At 44.3% G+C, this 21,868-nt stretch overlaps 1 protein-coding gene across 1 annotated transcript in view; it reads left to right on the plus strand.

Moving 5' to 3' along the window:
• The first annotated feature begins 770 nt into the window (after positions 1-770).
• Pcolce2 (procollagen C-endopeptidase enhancer 2) overlaps positions 771-21,868 on the plus strand; it is a 54,667-nt gene continuing 33,569 nt past the window's right edge. Inside the window, exons 1-2 of the mRNA XM_052717024.1 lie at positions 771-1,116; positions 1,901-2,009. Of these exons, the coding sequence (XP_052572984.1) occupies positions 1,028-1,116; positions 1,901-2,009 (198 nt within the window). The 5' untranslated portion in view covers positions 771-1,027. The remainder of the gene's footprint in view (positions 1,117-1,900; positions 2,010-21,868) is intronic.

Consider the following 21,868-nt stretch of genomic DNA (forward strand, 5'->3'; position numbering starts at 1 on the left):
AACAGCACTCTTAACCTCTGAGCGACACTCCTTCAGCCCCAGAGCTGGAGTCTCGAGAAGTACTGCCTGGATTTTTTTTTTTTTTTCATACGAAGGTGAAAATAGTTTAAAAGGAACAACACTTACAAAGCCTCAAAGTTAAGTTGTATCTCCCATGAGTGTCGAGTCCATTCTACTCTTGTCGGTCTTTTATGACTTTTTGGTGATGTGCTACCATAAAGGGATGAACTTTTTCTCTCATTAAATAAAGCCTCGACGCCACAAGGCTAGAACTGTTCTCGGCTGAAGTGCGTCGATCTTTTAATTCATCAATAAAGTTTCCTTTTCCAGCCGTTGGGATAACTCTTCAAGTAACAGAGATGCCCACAGAGAAACACCGGTTCCAGAACCTGACGTGGGCAGCGAGATGAGAGGATCTGACATTTAATGACAATTCACTCACAAATCGCTTGCTTGGAAACGCATGTTGGAATCTGCCCACAAAACTCTTCTCTCTAGCCATTGTTACACTCCCGTGATCACAGGCTCTAGCGTGTGTGTGTGTGTGTGTGTGTGTGTGTGTGTGTGTGTGTGTGTGTGTGTGTGTGAATTTAAAGCGAGAATGAGGGCTGGAGGTCCACTATGGAAGGATCTCTTTACTTGTCCCTTGGGGCTGCAGTTCCAAGAAGACAAAGGAGGAGCTGGGGGTTCCCCAGCAGGCCCGCTGCGTTTTACTTAAAAGCAAGCTGGGGGCAACCCCCCACCCCCACTCCCACCCCCACCCCCGCCCCCGAGGCTGGCCCTGGGTACCGCTGGCGGGGCTCCCTTCCCCCGCGGCCGCCCCGGGGGACAGGCCCGGGCCCCTCCCGCCGGAGAACAAACGGGACATTCAGCCGCCGCCCGCGGCTGCCAGGGCGCGTCCCCCGGGGAAATTAGGCGTGGAGTCGGCCGCCCGCGATCGCCTTCAAAAGCCGCCCTCCCGCCGGCCGCGGCGCACTTGGTACCTGGCTGCGGGCGCCAAGCGGGATGCCGCAGTGAGCTGCCGGCCATGGGGGGCGCGAGCGCCTGCATCCCGCTCTGCCGCCTGCTGCTGCTGCTGGCCGCCGCGCAGCTGGCCCGGTCGCAGACCCCAGAGAGGTAACGCCCGCCCGGCCTTTCCCCCGCACCCCTGACCCCGCACCTCGCCACCCCTCCGCGGGCTGCCCTGCTCCCCCGAACTTTGGAGCTGCGGCCCCCCCAGGGCTACCACGTGGCGCGGCTGGCTCTCCCTTGCCTCGCCTCCCCGCGGGTTTGTGTGCCGGTGCAGGCTACACAAGCGCTCGAATGTGCTCTTTTCTTCCCAGCCTTGGCCAATCTAAGGCGAACCCCAGTGAGCCGCTCTTCTGAGTCTCCACTCACATTCGAGTGCCAGGGCAGACGCACCTACGGGATGGCTAACTCCCACATCACCTCCAGCCACCTCTGTCCCCCATTTTTCCCTGGGCGCGGGGAGGGGTGCGCTGAGAAACCCAAGTTGTCCGAAAAGGGGAGAAAACAAGGCCTGTCTCCAAATCTGGGGATCTACAAACTTGGTATTTACCATGGCTTTTAAACCATGCGGCTCTCCCAGAGTGGCCCTCATCACCTCTCCCACTCTCTCCAGATAAGTCATTCATTTATACAAGACTCTGAGTGGGGTATTTTACTAAATATGCACGTATATGACCTATCTTAAGTTAATGATGAACGTGGGCAAGTTGTCGGGCTATGATTTAAATATTCTAAGAGCTGGCAAGATTTCAGAATTTTTTTTTTAATCTGGTACAAGATTTTGTTAAACAGTATTAACTCGTTCATATCAGCACGTACACCTTCTTGAAATTCCCATTAGATTGCTCGACCATGTTTCAATTTAAAGTATTCTCCTCTTTTATTTTCCCAGACCTGCGTTCACATGTGGCGGCGTTCTTACCGGAGAGTCTGGATTTATTGGCAGTGAAGGTTTTCCTGGAATGTACCCTCCAAATAGCAAATGTACTTGGAAAATCACAGTAAGCATTTATTTTAAAGGTGTTCTTCTGGACTTGGGTATGGAAAGAGTGCACATTGATGCCCTTACCCCCTGGTGTCCCGGTTTGCGTTAGTGGCAGATGCCTGAGAATGTGAAATGTTGGATTTGCTTCATTTGGGAGGTTTTTTATTAAGAGAGCCGGTGGTGTCCTGCAATAGTGATTAGAAAAGGCTCAAGATGATGGTGGAGGGAAGAAACCCTTCAAGCAGATGTTTCTGAAAACTCGGACCTGAATTGGTTGAGTTTTATGGATTCATGATTAAGGCTGTTTCCAGTCAGAGGTCTGTGCTGAGGACCTTTGAAAGTGAGATGCTGTTCGAGCCTGCGTAAATCCCCCATGGGAAATAAAAGATCAAAGTAGTTTTGACCACTTTATACTCAGGAGGAGAGGAACAACAGTCACCACCCTGGCCGCCATTTATTGTGCTTTCTTAGGAGCCACCTCTAAAGGCATCTAAGAATGGAGGATGCTAATGAGGGCTTAATAAAAACGCCACGGTGGTCATTGCTGTGTAAGCCCGAGTCAAGGCAAGAAACCAGATAGAGACACAACTAATGTAAATACAAGTCTGGATTTAGAGTCAGCTGGCTGAGTCACAGTTCCAGTCATTGCTGCTGTAACGATAGCTGTCTTCATTTAGTTGCTGTTCATGGGAAGTTATCTGGTCATCCAAAAAGTCCGTGTCGTCAGGTTGTAACCCCCACCAGTTAGGATTTGTTGTATTATGTATTTTATGTTCCTGTAGGTTGCACCAGGGCCTCATGCATGCTAGACAAGTATTCTACCACTGAACTGCATACCCAGCCCCAGACCATGTTTTAAGTACTTAAATGTGCCAAGGAATTAACAAGCGTCTCACTGAATCCAGAATCATTTGATCATTATGTCCCCTATTTTATAGATGGGAAAGCAGAGGCCTAACAGAATTAGATAGAGACATTGATTTGATAAGCCCGACTTGACCTTTTGTGTAGTGACATTTGACAGGCAGACTTGGGAGGAGGACCCCTCCGTAATATAAAATTTGGCTTTTTTGTGTGTGTGTGCATGGCTGTGCTCTTGCAAAATTTCAGTGAGTGAGTACAGACTTCATTGTGTTGTTACAGCACATGGAGCTAGGAAAGAAGTTCCAGAAACAGCTTTGAAATACTGATATTAATAAATGTGAAATAAGGCTGGGAAACAAATGTAAAATGGCTTTGTTTTATATTGTAGTTGTGTTTTAATTATGACTCAGTGGTTTCAAGTTCAAAGTGATCCAAGAAGAATCGTGTGCCTAACAAGTCAAAATTCGTGGTTGGTTGTGTATTTGGGGGATATACCAGTCATGTTGCTGCTGTACCATCAGACTTTAATGAGGGAGGGGTGTGTCCAGGGAGGATGTTTCCGGATCAGGGAGGGCTTGGCTTCGCGTCAGATGAGGTACAGTTGCCACAAAAAAAAAAGGCCTAAGGGTGGGTGTGGTGGGTGTGGAGTGTTAAGGGGTGGGGTGGAGAAGAGGTTTAATTGCCTTAAGAACAACTCAAGGAGGTCAGTGTGGCTGGGACAGAAGGAACAAAGAACATAGTCTGGAGAGAAGTGAGGAAATAGAAACCAGAGGCTCATGAGTCTGAAGGCAACCTGTAAGTCTGAGTAGGGAGTCTTGGACTTCAAAAGGTGTGTGCGTTGGGCGAGCAGAGTGTGTGTGCATTGGGTGAGCAGAGTGTGTGTGTGTGGTGGGGAGGTGTGGGGATGCTGTGATGTATCCAGGAGAGGACGGAGTGAGAAGGCCAGTAACAACGAAGATGAAGAAACGTGGCATCTTCTGCCTTCAGGTGTTTCACAGGCAGACGTGCATGCAGCCAGGGTGTAGTGGCATCAGCTGAGAGGCCCATGTGCCAGCTTGTCCCCTTTGTGACTCCTGTCCTAGACAGGGGTGACCTCTGCTGGGGCTTTACCCAAGGCAGTCTAGAAAGACTTTCTCAAAGCCAGTTATATCAGACAGGATTCTCTAGAGGAACAGAACCAGTTGTGTGTGTGTGTGTGTGTGTGTGTGTGTGTGTGTGTGTGTGTGTGTGTCTGTGTGTGTGTCTGTGTGTGTGTGTGTGTCTGTGTGTCTGTGTGTCTGTGTGTCTGTGTGTGTCTATGTCCGTCTGTGTGCTAAAAGGGGATCTATTAGACTGGTTTGTGTCATGGGGTTTGGTGAGTCCACCAGTGCTTGTCAACACAATGGAGGGGAAAAATAAAACTAACCAACACTAACTGCTCAGTCAACTAAACCGGACACCTCTCTGTCCCAATCTGGCACTGAAAGCTCCCCGGAGAGCAGCTGGTGTGGAGTCCATGCTGGGAAGCTGAGGACGTTAGGGTGTGATGTCAGTGTAGCAGGACAGACACACTGGGCCCACAGGAAGGGAAGGCAGGATCATGCATAGTGCTGTTTCCTTAAACCTCTTTACATCTGGAGTGCCTGGGAGAGGGGACCATCCTCAGTCAATCCTCTCAGAAAAACAAACTAACAACAACCCTCCTCTCACAAGAAACTCAAAGAACCTAAAACCTCATTGACACACCCAGAGGTGTGTCTTCTCTGTGACTCTAAGTTCCATCAGGTGGACAATCAAGATCGACTGTCACATCAACTGATCCATCTTTTCTGCTCCACTGGAACTCAATATTACACCGTATTATATATTACATTTTATTATGTTAATGGTCATATATGTGTATGTGGGTGTACATGTACATGTGTGCAAGTTGAAGCCAGAGGTTGACCTGTAGTGCTTTCGTCTCCACCTTATTTTGTGAGACAATGTCTCTCACTGAACCCTTATCCCACCCATTGGATAGACTGGCTGGCAAGCCACAGGGATTATCCTCTTTCTGCCCCAGGGATTATCCTCTCTCTGCCTCCCAGCTACTGTCATCCTCCACCAACATCAGACTTCACAGTCCCCTCCCATCCCAACCTTTCCAACTGAAGATGTGCACACACGGCAAGGTGGATGTCACCACCAGATGGCTATCACGGAACTGTTTGATCAGTGAGAAAATGAAAGAAACCTGATGCGTGTTTTAAAGTTTGTCACAACCAAATGTTATGGAAGTGTAGCTTGCATATTGGAAATTTGTATTTCTCCTTGTTGGAATTTGTTTTTTTGTTGCTATGATAAAGCACTGACCAAAACCGATCTGAAGAGAAAAGGGTTGATTTCATCTTATACTTTCCGGTCCATCGTTGAGGAACTCAAGCAGAAATCTGGATGCAGGAAAATAAACAGAGATCATGGAGCAATGCTGCTTATGGACTTGCTTCCCCTAGCTTGCTCAGCTATTTTTCTTATATAGTCCAGTCCTTGCCTAGGGATGGCACCACCCCTAGTGGACTAGGACCCCCTACCTCAATTAGCAGTGAAGAAAATGCCCCAGGGATATGCCTAGGCCCATCAGTTGGAAGCAGTTTCTCAGTTGAGGTGCCTTCCTAGTTGGCTCTAGGTCGTGTCTACTTGGCAAAAACTAACCAGCACGGGCCTGATAGAACTCACTTCCATGAGAGATGGGGATTGAACTCAGGGTTCTCAACAAGGAAAGCCCTTACCGAACAACTGAGCGACATTCCCAGCTCTATTCTAGTATTTTAAATTTTATAGCAACTTCTTGGATGACAGCACTGTTGAGCACACTGTCTACATGGATTATTTAAATGAAGTACGTTTCATCTCCTTAATCACAGTAGCCACTCTTAAGTGCTCAATAGCTCGTTCCCTCTCCTCTCTCCTCTCCCTTCTCCCTTCCTCCTCCTCTCTCTCTCTCTCTCTCTCTCTCTCTCTCTCTCTCTCTCTCTCTCTCTCTCTTTCTCTGTGTGGGTGTGACTGCATGTGTATAAATATTTCCATCATTATAAAATGTCCCTTTGGACAGTTCTAGAGAATTTTAGGGATTAATTTTACTTGTGTAGAGACGTATTGAGAATGCTCCAGACACCTTAGTGTACTTCTGCTCTGTCAATGGGGAAGCTGATATTAGTCCTCCATAGTTGATGACTCAGCCCTATCATTCCGGCCATCAACTTGTGGTGGCCTTAGGTGACAAGGTTTTTTTTTTTTTTTTTTTTGGTTTTTCGAGACAGGGTTTCTCTGTGTAGCTTTGCGCCTTTCCTGGAACTCACTTGGTAGTCCAGGCTGGCCTCGAACTCACAGAGATCCACCTGGCTCTGCCTCCCGAGTGCTGGGATTAAAGGCGTGCGCCACCACCGCCCGGCAGGTGACAAGGTTTTAGTAATTAGTTTGGCTGAGTGTGTTCTTAAAAAAAAAAAAAAAATGCATGGCTAGACATTAAGTCAGAGGATTTGAGGGTTATGAAATAGTTCGGTATTATGTAATCCATAATGAGAATGGGTGTTTCTTAACTTCCTGTAGATGTTAATTCTACAGAAAGTTAACCACATGGCCATCTGCATTAGATGCCATTCCTCGCCTCTGTAGTAAGGGGCAAGAATTGAGCGTGATTCCACAACTAAGTCCTTGGAAAAGTGAAAATCAATCTTGTAAGCAGGTTTGAAATAAAAGATCGGGGTGAGGCTGATGTCACCCCGAGTGATGGAAGCATGCAAACCATGCGCCAAGCCCTGCAGCAAGAGATGAAACTCCAGATCTTGGCACACTACCGCCACACTTGGTTACAGTACTCCTTGGCAACAACGGGCAGGGGATGATGGGAGGTATCTGAGGTCCTCTGAGGAAGCGGGAAGAAGGGAGCAGTGAACCCCTGTCAGCTAAGGTAGAACTCAGTGGTCATCAGAACACTGGCCAGAAGCCTTTACAGCAACCCCCCAGGCAAGCCTAGGTGTTGTCAGAAGTGGTGTGAGCCTGTGGAGATGACTGTGAGGTGTGGGGCTAGTGAGATGAAGCCCCCCAGACTCCCTGAAGGTCTAGCTCTTCAGAGCCCCTGGCATCCAGATCACCATCCCGTTAATGGTTTCTGGATAAATTCAGCACAAACTTGGGGACTCTCTCATTCGTGGTTCCTTGATATCTTCACTCATTTGCTCCTTTGCTCCTTTTTATAACCCCCACAGTAGAATCAAAGATACAACGTGATGATTTGAAGCAGTTTCACTCTTTTGTAGGAAAGTCAACTGCTGAAGCTGTGCTTACAGAAACTGTAAATTACAGGAAACTTGAAGCCCAGAGCCTTCTGGGAAATCTTGAACATGTATAGGAATTGTTTAAAATGAGTTCCTGAACTTACAGTCCAGCAGAGTATCGGAGTGTGCAAAGGAGATGCTGTTACTGAGATAATGCTGGGTCTGCAGAGATGGGCGAAAATGATGTTATTCTTCGGTTTTAAGCTGGACACAATTTACACATCAGTTTTAAAATAGAGAAGTCCACGTGTGGCGCTCAGTTGTTACACATCACTATTAAAACCACCAAGTTTGTAAGATTTGTAATTGCCTCATTTGTAAAAAATGTTTGAAGAGCATTGAAGTCAGCCGGTTAAAGTTTTAAATACTAATTTCAGCATGAATCTGACTTGGGGAAAGAAAACCCAACGAGTCTGAAGTTCACTTCAAAAACTCTCCTGCAGAAAGACCCTCAGCTGCCTAGTCAGAGCATGTACTGCCATTTCATAAGCTGCCTGCTTTATTCTGGCCAGCTAACATTTACTATACTTATGCAATTCATGCTACTCAGATGATAATGTATGTTTCCAGCATGCCTTCACATATATTGAACCATTTATCTCATTTGCGTTTAATTCTCTGAGCTGGGTGAGGCAAGTGTTAACATACCCATTCACAGGTCGAGAAACTGCTATCTGAAGAACTTTTGTTAGATTTGAGCTGGGTGTGGTCGCTTATACCTGTAATCCCAGAGATAGGAGAACACTGTAAATTGGGGTCAGCCTGGTCTATATAGTGAGATTCTGTACTTTGTATAACAAACCCAAACTAAACAGAACTTGTATCTTGCCTAATACCATCGTGCCTATAAACACCATTCATTCAAAGACTCACAATTTTCTGTCTCCATAATATAATTAGCTGTGTCCATACTTATTTATCTCTTATATAAACATTCACCACAATTCACTGAGTGAAAACCCTTTTATAGGTACTCCATTGTGCTGGACCTCTGGGTAAAGAGACAAGGCATGTTTCCATTTCCAGAGAGTTCAGATCTGGGAAGAAGCAGATAAGTGAATCAGTGACAGGAATATTTAGAAGTTATTTTTCTGCTCACTCTTTTTTTTTTTTTCATTTCTTTTTTTCTTTTTTTTTTATTTTGCAATACAATTCAGTTCTACATATCAGCCACGGATTCCCTTGTTCTCCCCCCTCCCGCCCCCCTCACCTTCCCCCCAGCTCACCCCCCATTCCCACCTCCTCCAGGGCAAATCTGCTCACTCTTAAGTAGCTTTATGTATTGAAAATTTTGAAGAGGCTTTGCAAAATTTTGGATTCACAGGTCAGTTTTACCTTGGTTATTTCCATACATGAATAATAATGAACCATTGCCTTGAGGGTAATCTTATAACTCATGTATGTTAAAGTCATCATACTGATTCTGTCTTCCAGGAGCCTGCTTAAATTTAAATAGCATTCACATTTTGCTCAGAGAATTTACAAATTAAAAAGAGATTAGGGTTTTTTTCTTCTCAACAATTTTTATATGGTTAATGAGAAGAAAATCAGCAATGGCAGACATGGAGTTGTGTATGTTTAAAATATATGGTGAAGTTCTAGAAAGACCAGTGGTAGATATATAATTTGAGAAAACAAAGAATTAATTTGGGCAGGAACTCAGCATTTAAGTTAGTTAATTATACCTAAGGGTAAAGAAAGGGTTCTCAAATCACTGTAACTATTATTTGTCTGGACTAGCCTCAGCAGGGTAGATAGAGAAAAGGAATTTTGGGCTTAACCACATTTTTCCTGGCTTTTGACTGCACATAGGATTTAACGTTATATGGAAACTTAAGTTCTAATCTTAAGTATTTTTTAATGAATTTATATATCTCTTATAGGCATGGTCATTTAGACACCCGAATAATAATTTTACCCAGTGCTAAAGTCAATATGCCTTACACCAGAGGAAAGCCCAGATGAGTGCGATCACTAGAATGTGTTTGCATCTTCCAGTTTGGGAGCCATATGACGAGGCTGGTTTAAACTGAAAATTTCTAATTTGGAAGCTCACGGGTCTTATAGTAGGTAAATTCCTCCAGCGAGGGTTCAGTCACTAAGACACTAGAATTACAAAGCTTTCTGCTGCCTTCGGGCCTTTGGGGAAGGACAAATATAAATCCTAAATAAATAAGCCAGTGGGTAATACTTTCCCAGTGGGGCCCCAGTCCACTTTTTCTAAATTTATTTAGTTTTCTGCTTGCTTTTGAGGGCTTCTGTGGGCTCTTTTAATTTGTTTTCCTTTGCTCTTTCATATGGAAGCTAAGTATGTTTTTATTGATCGGAAACCCGATATTTTATAAATACGCTTATTTATTCCGCCTGTATTTTTAGTGCTGTTTTCAATCCAATGCCTTTAAGAGGCTTAATGAACAGAGGAGGTGGCGGGGAGGCATGAAAATGAAGTCTTCGTGTTTTCCTTTTTTGACAGAAATCCTTTGATAACAACATTGTCAATGGAGAAGGCATTCAATAAAGGTAAATTCCCAGGGAGAATTTTGTTTTGTTTTGTTTTTTGAGATAGGGTTTCTCTGTGTAGTTTTGGTGCCTGTCCTAGATCTCACTCTGTAGACCAGGCTGTCCTCGAACTCACAGAGATCCGCATGGCTCTGCCTCCCGAGTGCTGGGACCAAAGGTGTGCGCCACTGCAGCCCGGCTGAGAATTTTTTTTCTAAAATGTATTATTAAAAGGACTGACAGATACACTTTTACATCCCTTGCTTATGCTGCAGTTCAGTTTATGGTGTGAACCCAGTGGCAAATTTAAATTGTTTCACAACAATGACTTTGTAAATTCCTTAAAAGCTGTCAGTGAAAGAGTGCGCCTTGGTGGGTTCCGTTTTGCTGAAGAGGAATGCGGTGTTAGAGGCTTCACAGCTTCCCTTTTCACATCCTCTTGTGGATGGTTGCTGTGCTCTGTTCTTCACTCAGAGATGTCATGTATATGGACATGTATATGTATATGAGCTTGAGGAGCAGCCTGTAAATGTGTGGCCCTCACACATTTACACCTCAACAGTGCAATTATGCCTTTGGGTATCTCTGAATTTCTTTCTCTAGGGACTTGAGGCAGGGGGGAACAAGTATTTTCTTCAAATACATTATTCGCTAGCTCATGAGAGGTAAGTCTTGGACAACCAGTGTAAACATCCTGAATGAGCAGACTTAGAGCAGCGGAGAGTCAGATTGAAGCTTCCTAAAGCATAAGTCCTGACACTAAATATCACCCCTGTTCCATCACCACACCCTAGAATCCCTCTTCAAATGCTCACTCTTGGACACTGCACATAGCCAGATAGTGTCTTCCAAAATGCCAAGGGAGAGAGAGACCAGTTCATCAAGGACAGACTGAGAAGAAAGGCACAAGGAAGCCTGTGGCAATTTTCCTGTTAGATGCCCCCAGAAATGGATGCTGAACTTGACTGCTAGACACGGACTTGCTAAAATCTCTGGGCTACACCTGACCTCTTCTGAAGGAAGCATAATTCATTAGTTCACTAATATTGTTCATGATGTGCTCATCCGGCGCTGAACTGAATCCGGAAACTATAATAATGGTTGAGAAATCATACCCCTGAGTAGGAGCAGGGAGAGCCATGGTGAACAGGGATCAAAATGGTGGCTTGTTTGTGTGGCATTCCTTGGCGCCTAGAAGAATAAGCATTGGAGAGTCATATGGACGTGGGTTTTAATCCCTGTTTACACATTTGCTAGGCATGTGGTGAAGTTTCTGAAGCTGGCACCCTCTTGATGTGAGGGTTGAAGTAGGTATTAGATGGGAGGCCCCTCGACACAGCGCTAGAGGTGATGTTGATCTTTTTAAACCACTTCTCCAGGGCTGTAATAAGGAATGAAAGTGTGGTGTTTGTGTAGAACTTGTCTGCAAGCCAACTGGTTTCAATCTGTATGGTAATCCCTTGAGGCATGGCAAATTCCCATCGGAAATTTCTCACTGTGCCCTTTCTTCATTTAAAGTATGATCTTTCATAAGATTTCATCCACAGAAGTACCTCCAACCCGCCCTTCCCAGGCAACTCCCACCCCAGCACCAACGGAGGGTTCCGCATGACTTTGAAACTGGGTGTTTAGAATCAGAGAAAGGACTATCAGTGAGATAGGCCCGAGCTCAGTGGAAGGGCACGTGTCTGTCCTGTACAAGGTCCTGGGTCCTGTCCCCAGGACTACATTAAAAACACTGCAAGTATATGGGGCTGGAGAGATGGATCAGCAGTTAAAACATTGGCTGCTCTTCTAGAGGACCCAAGTTCAATTCCTGGCACCCACATGACAGCTCACAACTATCTGTAACTCCAGGTCCAGGGGATCTGACACCTTCACACAGACACACATGCAGGCAAAACACCAATCAATGCTCATAGAATTAAAAAATTATTTAAAATAATATTGCAAGTACATTTCTGTCTTTAGAGATGGATACTTTATCCTTCTTTGGAATTCCAAATCACCAAACAGGGCCCTAGTTACACAAACCAGCTAAAGGCATTATCCAGGGATTCCCAGTGAAGACACACCGTGGCCTAGTGTTCAAGGTGTAGATTGCCATGCCTGCTGGTTTCCCAGTGACCCCCAACAGAGTCTTGAGGGGTCTGGAGGAGCAAATAGAATGAAGCAGATGAGATTTGTGGGAGTGGCCTAGGGAGGAAAGAGTGAGTCCTGGCTTTGCCCAAGTCCTTTGTCTTTTCTTCCTTTCTCCCCTCCCCTCTCCTTCCCTTCTTTACCCTCCCCTCTCCTTCCCTCCTCTCCCTTCTTTTATCTTCTCTCTTCCCTCCGTCCCTTCCTTTTCTTTCTCTTCCCTTCCTCCCTTCCCACCCTTCTCTTTTCTCTGTTTTCAACGCTGGACATCAACCCAAGAGTCGCTGACTACATCCCCAGTCTCGCCTTGGTTTTTAAAAATGTTCATTCTAGAGCCCAGGAGGTGGTAGCTTATGCCTGTAGTCTCAGCATTTAGGAGGCTTGGGCAATAGGATGGTGAAGTTGAGGATAGCCTAGGCTATATATTTGGGGGTCAACCTGGACTATCTAAAAAAAAAACAAAAACAAAAACAAAAAACCCTACAACATTCAAGTGTATTTGGGGTCTGAGGAGATGGTTCATTTAGTAAAGTGTTTGAGCTGTGAGCATGAGGACCTGAATCCAGATATTCATCACTCAGGTTAAAAACAGTCATCCTGGGTAGAGTGGCACGTGTGTAGCATACCATCACAGGGTGGGCAGAGACAGGAGGCCTCTTGGAGCTCATTGGGCAACAGCCTAGCCTAATCAGTGAGCTCCAGGCTCAGTGAGAGACCCTGCTCAGAAAAGGTGAAGAATGATTGAGGAAGGTGCTTGGCCCAACTTCCACAAACATGTGCATACACGTGCACACACATGCAATTTACACACACACACACACACACACACACACACACACACACACACTCACACACACACACACCCCCAGGTGATATAAGATGCCTTCTTAGGACCGTCATTCTGTGAGTATATCCCTGGAGAGACGTTCAGGCAGCCTGCAGCAGTTGTTTTCAAAGCTGACTTGTCAGACTATTAGTAAAAAAGTCACCTTGGAGGTCCAGGCCTTCAGAAGACTAAGTGCTTTCTGCTAACTCACGGTAACTGCAGGAGAGACTCAAGCAAGAACCATCTACCTGAGGCCAGCTGTGGTTTGAAAGAAAATGACCCTTAAAGCTGGTGGCACTTGTTGGAGGAAGTGTGTCACTGTGGAGGCGGGCTTTGAGGTCTCATATATGCTCAAGATACCACCCAGAGTCTCAGACCACTTTCTGTGGCCTGTGAGTCAAGATGTAGGACTCTCAGCTACTTCTCCAACACCATGTCTTTCTGCATGCCACCATGTCCCACCATGATGATAATGGACTGAATCTCTGAACTGTAAGGAAGCCCAATTAAATGTTTTTCTTTCTAAGAATTGCCGTGGTCATGGTGTCTCTTCACAGCAATAGAAACTCTAATGAGATGCCAGTGACTCCACAGTATCACAACACACAACAGGAGAATATCATTGTTTTAAGCCAGGAGGCTTTGGGGAATTTTGTTACGAGCCATAATCACCTAGACAATTTCTTCCCAGCTGTATGACCTTGGTCTTGCTAAGTACTCTCTTTGTTCCTGGGTTTCCTTATCTGTAAATGTGGATTATATTATTCCCTCATAGGACTGTGTTAGGTGTCACATTATTACATGGATGGCATTAAGTACAGTGTCTAGGGGGCTAGAGAGATGGCCCAGCAGTTAAGAGCACTGGTTGCTTCTCCACAGGATCTTGGTTTGATTCCCAGCAACCGACATGGTTGCTCACAACTGGCTATAACTCCAGTCCAAGAGGATCTGACACCTTCTTCTGACCTCCACCAGCACCAGGCACATACATGATACACAGACATACACGTAGACAAAACACCCATACGCAAAGTAAAAGGTAAATAAGAAGTTTAAAAAGCACAGCACCCACTGCATAGCAAAAACAAAAACAAAAAAAATTCCATGGAATATTTACTGTGCATTTGCTGTGAGTCAGGCTCTGTTATATTCTGGGATGTAGTAGGGGAGATCCCTGCATTGAACAGTGCTTGTCTAGAAGCAGTGGAACGGGTAGGGATCAAGGGGTAGCGAGGGCTGTCAAGACAACGCACAGACATGTGACGAGGATTGCAGGCTGAACTGGAAAGGGGTCGGTGATGTGGTGACATCTGAGCTGAGACGCGAATGTTGCAGATCATCTTTCCACTGCTGGGCCTCAAAAACCTTGTGAGGTCGCCACTGCTCCAAGTGCAGATGATTTTGTTGGTGGTGGTGACCGCTCTCTGAGTCTGTCCGTTCAGAGCAGCGTAGAGCAAGCACCCAGTACATCTGTGAACCAGAAGGCTGTGCTTGGGGCTTAAGGTTGCCTTCCCAGCCATCCAGAGAGAACTGTTGTTACAGCACCGATGGGTCACACTCTGCTCTTTGTCTGTTTACTAATCTGTGTCCCCTCTAAAATGTAAAGCCCTTGAGAACAGGACCCTTGCAGTTTCCCTCCTCTCTGGAATGTCCTACACTCGCCCCACAGAGGAAAAGGAGATCTAAACCCTACTACAACGTAGTCCTTTCCTCAACGTTGGCAGGCCTCAACTGAGAGTAGAAAAGCAACTTGAACAACAACCGCGGGGGTGGAGGGGTGTGTGTGTGTGTGTGTGTGTGTGTGTGTGTGCTCAACCAACAAACTACATATGTAAGTCTCAGCATAGAAACAGCATGAAAAAATCTCCCCCACAAGTTACAAATACCATAATAATGCTCCCCAATGAAAATGACCTGTACGAACTATCAAAGAATTCAAAAGAATGCCTTATGTAAATTTAATCAGCTCAAAGAAGAACATGAGTATACTCCAAGAGAACAAAAACAGAGAGATAAATTAGATGAGGAAGTCAATCCAAGGTATGAAAATAGAATTCAACAAAGAGATACAACTGCTGAAGAAAAACCTAAATGGAAATGATGCTGGAAATGAAAAAAATCAATAAGCCAGTGAACACCTCAGTGGTCACTGTGTGCCTTACCAACAAAATGGATCTAAAAGAGCTGGGTGGATTTCTAGGTGCGTATAACCTACCAAAGTTAAATCAAGGTGAAGTAAATAATCTAAACAGACTCATAGCAACCCAGATGAACTCAGTAATTAAAAGATATCCCAACTAAAACAAGCCCAGGGCCAGATGGATTCTGCTCAGAATAATGCCAGACCATCACAGGAACTAACACCAGTACTCCTCAAATTATTCCATAAAACAGAACAGGAAGGAACACTTCTAAATTATTTTTTATGAAGCCAATATTATCCTAATACCAAAACCAGACAAAGATACCACCACCTCCCTAAAAGAGTATAGGTCAATCTCTCTGATGTACACAGGCACACACACACACACACACACACACACACACACACACACACACACACACACAAAAAAAAAAAAAAAACAAAAAAAAAAAACAAAAAAAACAAACTACAACTCAACAAAATACTTGCAAACCAAATTCCAGAATGCATAAAAAAAGATCATCCAACATGATCAACTTGGTTTCATTCCAGAGATGGAGGAATGCTTCAACATATGTAAATCCATTAATTAATCCATCACATGAGCAGACTCAGGGACAGAAATCACTTGCTCATCTTATTAGATTTAGAAAAGGCTCTTTAACAAGACCCAACATCCCTTTAAAATAAAAGTCCTACCGAATCTGGGCATACATAGGCATCCCATAACTTAATAAAGTGCAACAAGCCCACAACCAACATCATTCTACGTGGAGAAAAACTCAAAGCTTTCTATTAAAATCAGGAACAAGCCCAGGATGTCCACTGTCCCTCATACTGTTCAATACAGTGCTTGAAGTCTTAACTAGGCAATAAGACAGGAGAAGGAGGTAAAGGAGATACACATAGGAAAGAAAGAAGTCAGAACATCCTTAGTGCAGGAGATATGATTCTATACATAATAGACCCAAAGGCTCCAAAACTTCAATAGTTGATAAGTACACTTAGTAAAGTAGCAGGATATAACAGTATCACACATCAGTAGCATTCATAGATAACAATAATAAGCATACCAAGAAAAAAAATCAGGAAACATTCACAATAGTCTTAAAAAAAATCTTAGAATAAATCTAATCAAAGAAGTGAAAGCCCTGTACAGTAAAATCTCTAGGACTCTGAGGAAAGAAATTGAAGAAGACACCAGAGTATGGAAAGATGGTCCATGCTCTTGGATCGGTAGAATTAGTATTGTGAAAATGGCCATCTTACCAAAAGCAGCCTCCAGATTAAATGTAATCACCATCAAAATCCAAGAGCAATTTTTCACAGAAACTGAAAATATAATCTTAAAATTCATAGGAAAACACAAAAAACCCAGGATAGCTAAAATAATCCTGAATAAAACTGCTGCTGGAGATATCACCATCCCTGATTTTAAGTGACACTATAGTAATAAAAACAGCATGGCACTGACGTAGCAGCAGATACGTTGATCGAGGAATAGAATTGAGGACCTACATGAGTCCACACTCTTGTAGCCTCTTGATTCTCAACAAAGAGGCAAAAAAATAGGAACAACAACAGCAAAAACCACCTTGGAGGCATGACAGCATCATCCACAAATGGTGCTGGTCAGATTGTATAGTTACATGTAGAAGAAAGAATCTAGATCTTTATCTCTCACCCCGTCCGTACACAACTCAATTTCAAATGGATCAAAGACTCCAACATAAGACCTGACCTGGCACCCCACATCAGATAGAGGAGAAAAAAAGGAAGCTTTAACTTGTAGGTACAGAAAAGGAATTTCTGAACAGGATCCTGGTAGCACAGCCCACAGACAAGTGGGACCTCATAAAATTTAAAAGGTTCTATACAGCAAAGGAAATAGCCTAGACGTCCATCAGCTAAAGAATAGATAATGAAAATGTGCTACATGCATACAATAGAATATAATCAGCTGTAAATAAAAATACTGTATTTAACATATAATCTACATGTAGGCGTATGTAGAGACTCATATTTCAAAGCAACAGTTTATATGGGTGAATATGGAGGCTAGCTCCTCTGAAAGGTGTATTTTAATAACTAGGCGCTATTATTGTCTAGCCAAATTGACACATCCAGCTAGCCATGCCCGTGTCTCTCTGGGCTTTTAAGTGGAATAGTGGGATATAAAGTGACTTTTTTATTTTTATTTTTTAGACAAGGTCTCCTGCAGCCTAGGATGGTCTCAAACTTGTTAAGTAGCCAAGGATGACTTTCCACCTTTTGCTGTCCAGCGCTGGGGTTATAGGCGTGGACCACCACTCCTGGTTTGATGCACTGCAAGGGATTAGACCCAAAGGATTTGTGCACTCTGTTCCAAATGAGATGCATTCTCAGCTCATGGCTTGTGTTTTCAAAGGATCACCTGGATGTTGTATGGAGAATAGACTGGAGTCTAAGAGTGGAGGCCAGTTAGGAAACGTGCAACAGACCATGAAAAACACTTTCTAGTGCTAAATGTTGCCAGGATTTTGTTCACAGATGTAGCCCACATCGAAGCAGCCAGCCTTGTAGCTTGCAAGTGTGATATGTTCATCAGCTGAACATGTATGGAATGCTCGATTTTGTAAGAAGGAATGACTCTGTTGCTTTTGGGTTCTTATTTGATTTAGTTCATTGAAGCTATCTGAGGAAGACAGGAAACACATGTGGCATTCTTGACATCTTATTGTTTTGAATTGTGAACTTGTAGAGATAAATAATAACAAAAACTGTAAGGCTAGAGTGTTGGCTCAGGTTTAGAGCTGTCCCAAAGGACCTGGGTACGATTCCCAGAACTTACATGGCAGGTCACAACTATCTGTAATTCCAATTCCAGGGGATCTGATGCTCTCTTCAGGCTTCTGAGGGCAGTAGGCATGTACATGGTACACAGACATACATGCAACCAAAACATTCACACATATAAAAATAAAATTAATTTTAAAAATCATTCTTTGAATCTGGGTGGTGGTGGCGCATACCTTTAACCCCAGCACTCGGGAGGCAGAGCCAGGCGGATCTCTGTGAGTTCAAGGCCAGCCTGGTCTACAGAGTGAGATCTAGGACAGGCACCAAAACTACATAGAGAAACCCTCTCTCAACCTCTCCCCCAAAATCATTCTTTGAGGTCATTAGCAGAAAGACTGGCATACATTAGAATCATCTCTTGCTCATGTGAACACAGTACTGTGTTCATTAGAAAACATCATGGCTCAATTAAGGTTGGTATTGAAAGCAGTTCTAAAATTTATGGACTGTGCATGTTACTAAGATCCATCAAGCTCCCTTGGAGGCCAGAAGATCATTGACACTGTCCCTGACGATGTCCTGGAGAGCAGAGAAGCCACACTTAGCCTTCATCCTCTCCTTAGAGCCCAGTACATGACCTGGCACAGACAGGTATAGTGCTCAATAAATATTTGGTTAATTATTAAGAAAAAATTGGCTTGCTTTCACAGAAGAAACTAAGTAAACCCCACAGCTTTCTGTTGTTCCTTGCCCCACCCTCAAGGAACTGAGTTCATTCTTGAAGTGTTTAAGTCCAAGTCACTTCTTAGTTTTATGACCTGGTTCAGTTATTTTCAGGCCTCAAAGGTACTTTCTGAGCTGAAGGCAGGAACCACAAGTCTGGCTGGGAATGTAGCTCAGTATGTGTATTCAGCATGAGTGAGGCCCTGGGGTCAATCTCTAGCACCACGCATACATAAACTGTCACAGCTTTCCATTGAGAGAGAGAGAGAGAGAGAGAGAGAGAGAGAGAGAGAGAGAAAGAAAGAAAGAAAAGAAAGAAAGAAAGAAAGAAAGAAAGAAAGAAAAGAAAGAAAGAAACAACTTAGAGCCATTGAGGCAACTATCAAATTAGCCACTAATTATCCTTTGTGTGTGTTGGAGATGGAATTCCTGGCCTTGAACATGCTTGGCAAGGGCTCTTTCACAAAACTGTAGCTCTATCACTGACATATCTTTTTTATTTAAAGAATTTAAAAATGTATGCATACATATGTGTGCCTGGTGAGAGTATGTGCACCACATGTGTGCAGATGTGTGCAGAGGCCCAAGGAGGGCTTTGGATCCCCTAGAATTAGAGTTATAGATGGTTGTGAACTATCTGATATAGGTGCTAGGAGCCAAACCAGGTCCTCTGCAAGAGCTGTAGACCCTCTTAACCACTAAGCCATTTCTCCAGCCCCCATCGCTGATATATCTAATTTATTTATAAATGGAGTGGTGATTATTTTACATTAAGGATACAGCTGATAAAATTAGCAAGATATGCTCCATTGTTTGTGGCACATAATAAGTTACTGAATTTCTCCAGTAGGTAGCAAGGTGGCAGACTATAAGCACATTCCAGGTCATTTGTTACACAGGTCCATAGTGAACAGTTTCAACCTTTTCCTAAGTAGCAGGTTTCAGACTGGCACTTACCAGTGGTTTTCTTCGGATAGATAGTAAGTTTTTTATTTATTTGCTTATATTTTATGTACATGGGTGTTTCGCTTGCATGTATGTCTGTACACTACAGTGTGCAGTGCCCAAGGAGACCAGAAGAAGATGTTGGATTCCCTAGAACCCAAGTTACAGATGGTTTCAGGCCACCATGTGGGTACTGAAGATTGAACCAGGGTCCTCTGCCAGAGCAGCCAATGTTCTTAACCACTAAGCTATCTCTCCAGCCCCCATAGTATCATAATGCTAGCCAAGCTTTATCTACATTGACTGAATGGCAGGCCCTGCTCTGGACTCAGCTGACTGGTAGATAAATACAGGTTATTATATTGTACAGGTCATGGCACCCACACAGCACTTGGCTGGCTTTCTTCTCTATGACAGAATAACTTTGTAACATCAACTTTGAGGAAGAACAATTCATTTGGGGTCACAGTTTCAGGGTTTCAGCCAGTGGTCACTTGACTGCTGTTTCTGGGCCGGTAGTGAGGCAGGAGCACAGGGTGAAAATGAGTCGCTTACCCAGTGACAGGCAGGACGGAGGGAGAGGAAGAGGAGAAGGGAAGGGAGGGAGACACAAAAGGTCACCTTCAGTAACCTGCTTTAGCTCATCTCTTAAAGTTTCTCCCACATTGGGACAGAGAGCATGTCTCTACAGTAAAAACTTCACACACTGAAAAAAGAAATTGAAGAAGGTACATGACGATGGAGATGGCAGAATTAATATTGTGAAAACGACTATATTACCAAACAGAACTACCAATTCAATGTAATGCATAAGAAAATTCCAATGATATCCTTCAGAGAACTAGGAACACAAAACAAAACCCAAAACCAAATCAAACAACAAACAACCCTACACCAATCTAGTTCCTTTTAAAGAGCAGAAAGTGGGACTGAGGATACAGCTCAGTTGTCAGAATGATTGCCTACCTAGCATGCAGGAAGCCCTGAGATCAATCCCCACCCCTCAGTCCCACGATGTTTTAATTCTTGTCCCTCATCTTACCCTCTGGAAAGGAGTAAAAGGGAGTCCTTCCCTCCCTCCCTCCTTCCCTCCCTCCCTCCCTCCCTCCCACTTTCTCTTTTTCCTTCCTTCCTTCCTTCTCACCTGCCTGCCTGCCTTTTTTCTTTTGGATTTTTTTCAAGACAAGGTTTCTCTGTGTAGCCTGGCTATCCCAGAACTCACTCTGTAGACCAGGCTGGCCTCGAACTCACAGAGATCTGCCTGCCTCTGCCTCCCGGGTGCTGGGACTAAAGGCGTGCGTCACTACATATTTGTTTCTTTTCTCTCTCTTTAAAACCACGGCTGATCATCTTGAAGCGTTCCATATTGCTGGCACAGGTGGCAAAGCTGCCGTTTTCATGAGTGTGTCCAAGGCCTTTGCTGAGGGCAGACCAAGCCGAGCCGCTGCCTTCCCCGAAACACACACTCATTTTCACTGCGATGGGCAAGCATGAACAGCTAGCTTCCATTCCCCTAGAAATACCCTGGGGGGCGGGTGTTAGAGTTGGCATTGAAATAAAGCAAAGTTATGGCTGATTGAGAAATGAAAGGGAGAAACAATGTTCAGGGCTGTGGCATTCTCCCTGGGGCTCTGAGGTCACTGTTACTTTGGGTGGGGTGACCTCATTAAAGAAGCCGCCTAGGGGTGCCCTGCCTTTCCCTCTTGGCATAGAGTGGATGTACAAACCCAGATCTGCTGTGTGCCTCAGATGTGTACATCCCATTATTGGTTAAGTTTAGATTCTTCTCTTTGTACTTAGATTTTAAAAGTGCCCTAGGATTGACAATTTAGAAAAACCAGATCAAAATTTGAGTAGACTTTTTAAAATGAATGTTTATTTATTTTAATTTTGTGTATATGAGTATTCTGCTTGCATGTATATCTGTGCACCACATGCATGCTGGATGCTTTTGAAGGCCAGAGGAGAGTGTCAGATCCTCTGGAACTGGAGTTCAGGCACTTATAAGCCACCAACCATGTGGGTGCTTAGAAATCAAACCTGGTTTCTCTGGAAGAGCTTCAACCTAACCACTGAGCCATCTCTCTAGTCCCTTGAATAGACATGTTACCAAAAGGGAAATGAATGATCAGTAGGTGTGTGAGGAGGAGATGCATGGCGTCATTAGCTACTGGAGAAATTTGCATAAACACTACAGTGAACACAAAAGTAAAAAGCACAAATGCCAAACACGTGAGAATAGGGGGAGTCAGGAGGACAGCCAGTAGAGCTGGGCAGACAGCCCTGCGGGCACAGTGCCTTCCATCAAAGTCTTCAGCTCCAGCACAGGGACAGGCCTACAATTCCTGGGCTGGGGAGGCGGAGACAGGAGGATTCCTGAGGCTGGAAGCCAGTGGATCTCAACAAATCAGTGAGCTCCAGGTTCAGTGAGAGTCTCAAAAATAAAGTAGAGGAGTGTAGTTGAGGAAGATATCAGACATGCACACATGTGCACTCATTCACAGCACACACACACACACACACACACACACACACACACACACACACAGAGAAAGAGAGAGAGAGTCTTAACTTTTCACAGTGCTAGTAGAAATGTAAAATGGTACTGTCACTTCAGAAAACAGTTTCTTTTAAAGTTAAACATCTACTGTGTGGCCTAGCAC

Source organism: Peromyscus californicus, unplaced genomic scaffold, assembly GCF_007827085.1.
Source record: "Peromyscus californicus insignis strain IS unplaced genomic scaffold, ASM782708v3 Scaffold_11__1_contigs__length_118956290, whole genome shotgun sequence".
NCBI lineage: Eukaryota > Metazoa > Chordata > Mammalia > Rodentia > Cricetidae > Peromyscus > Peromyscus californicus.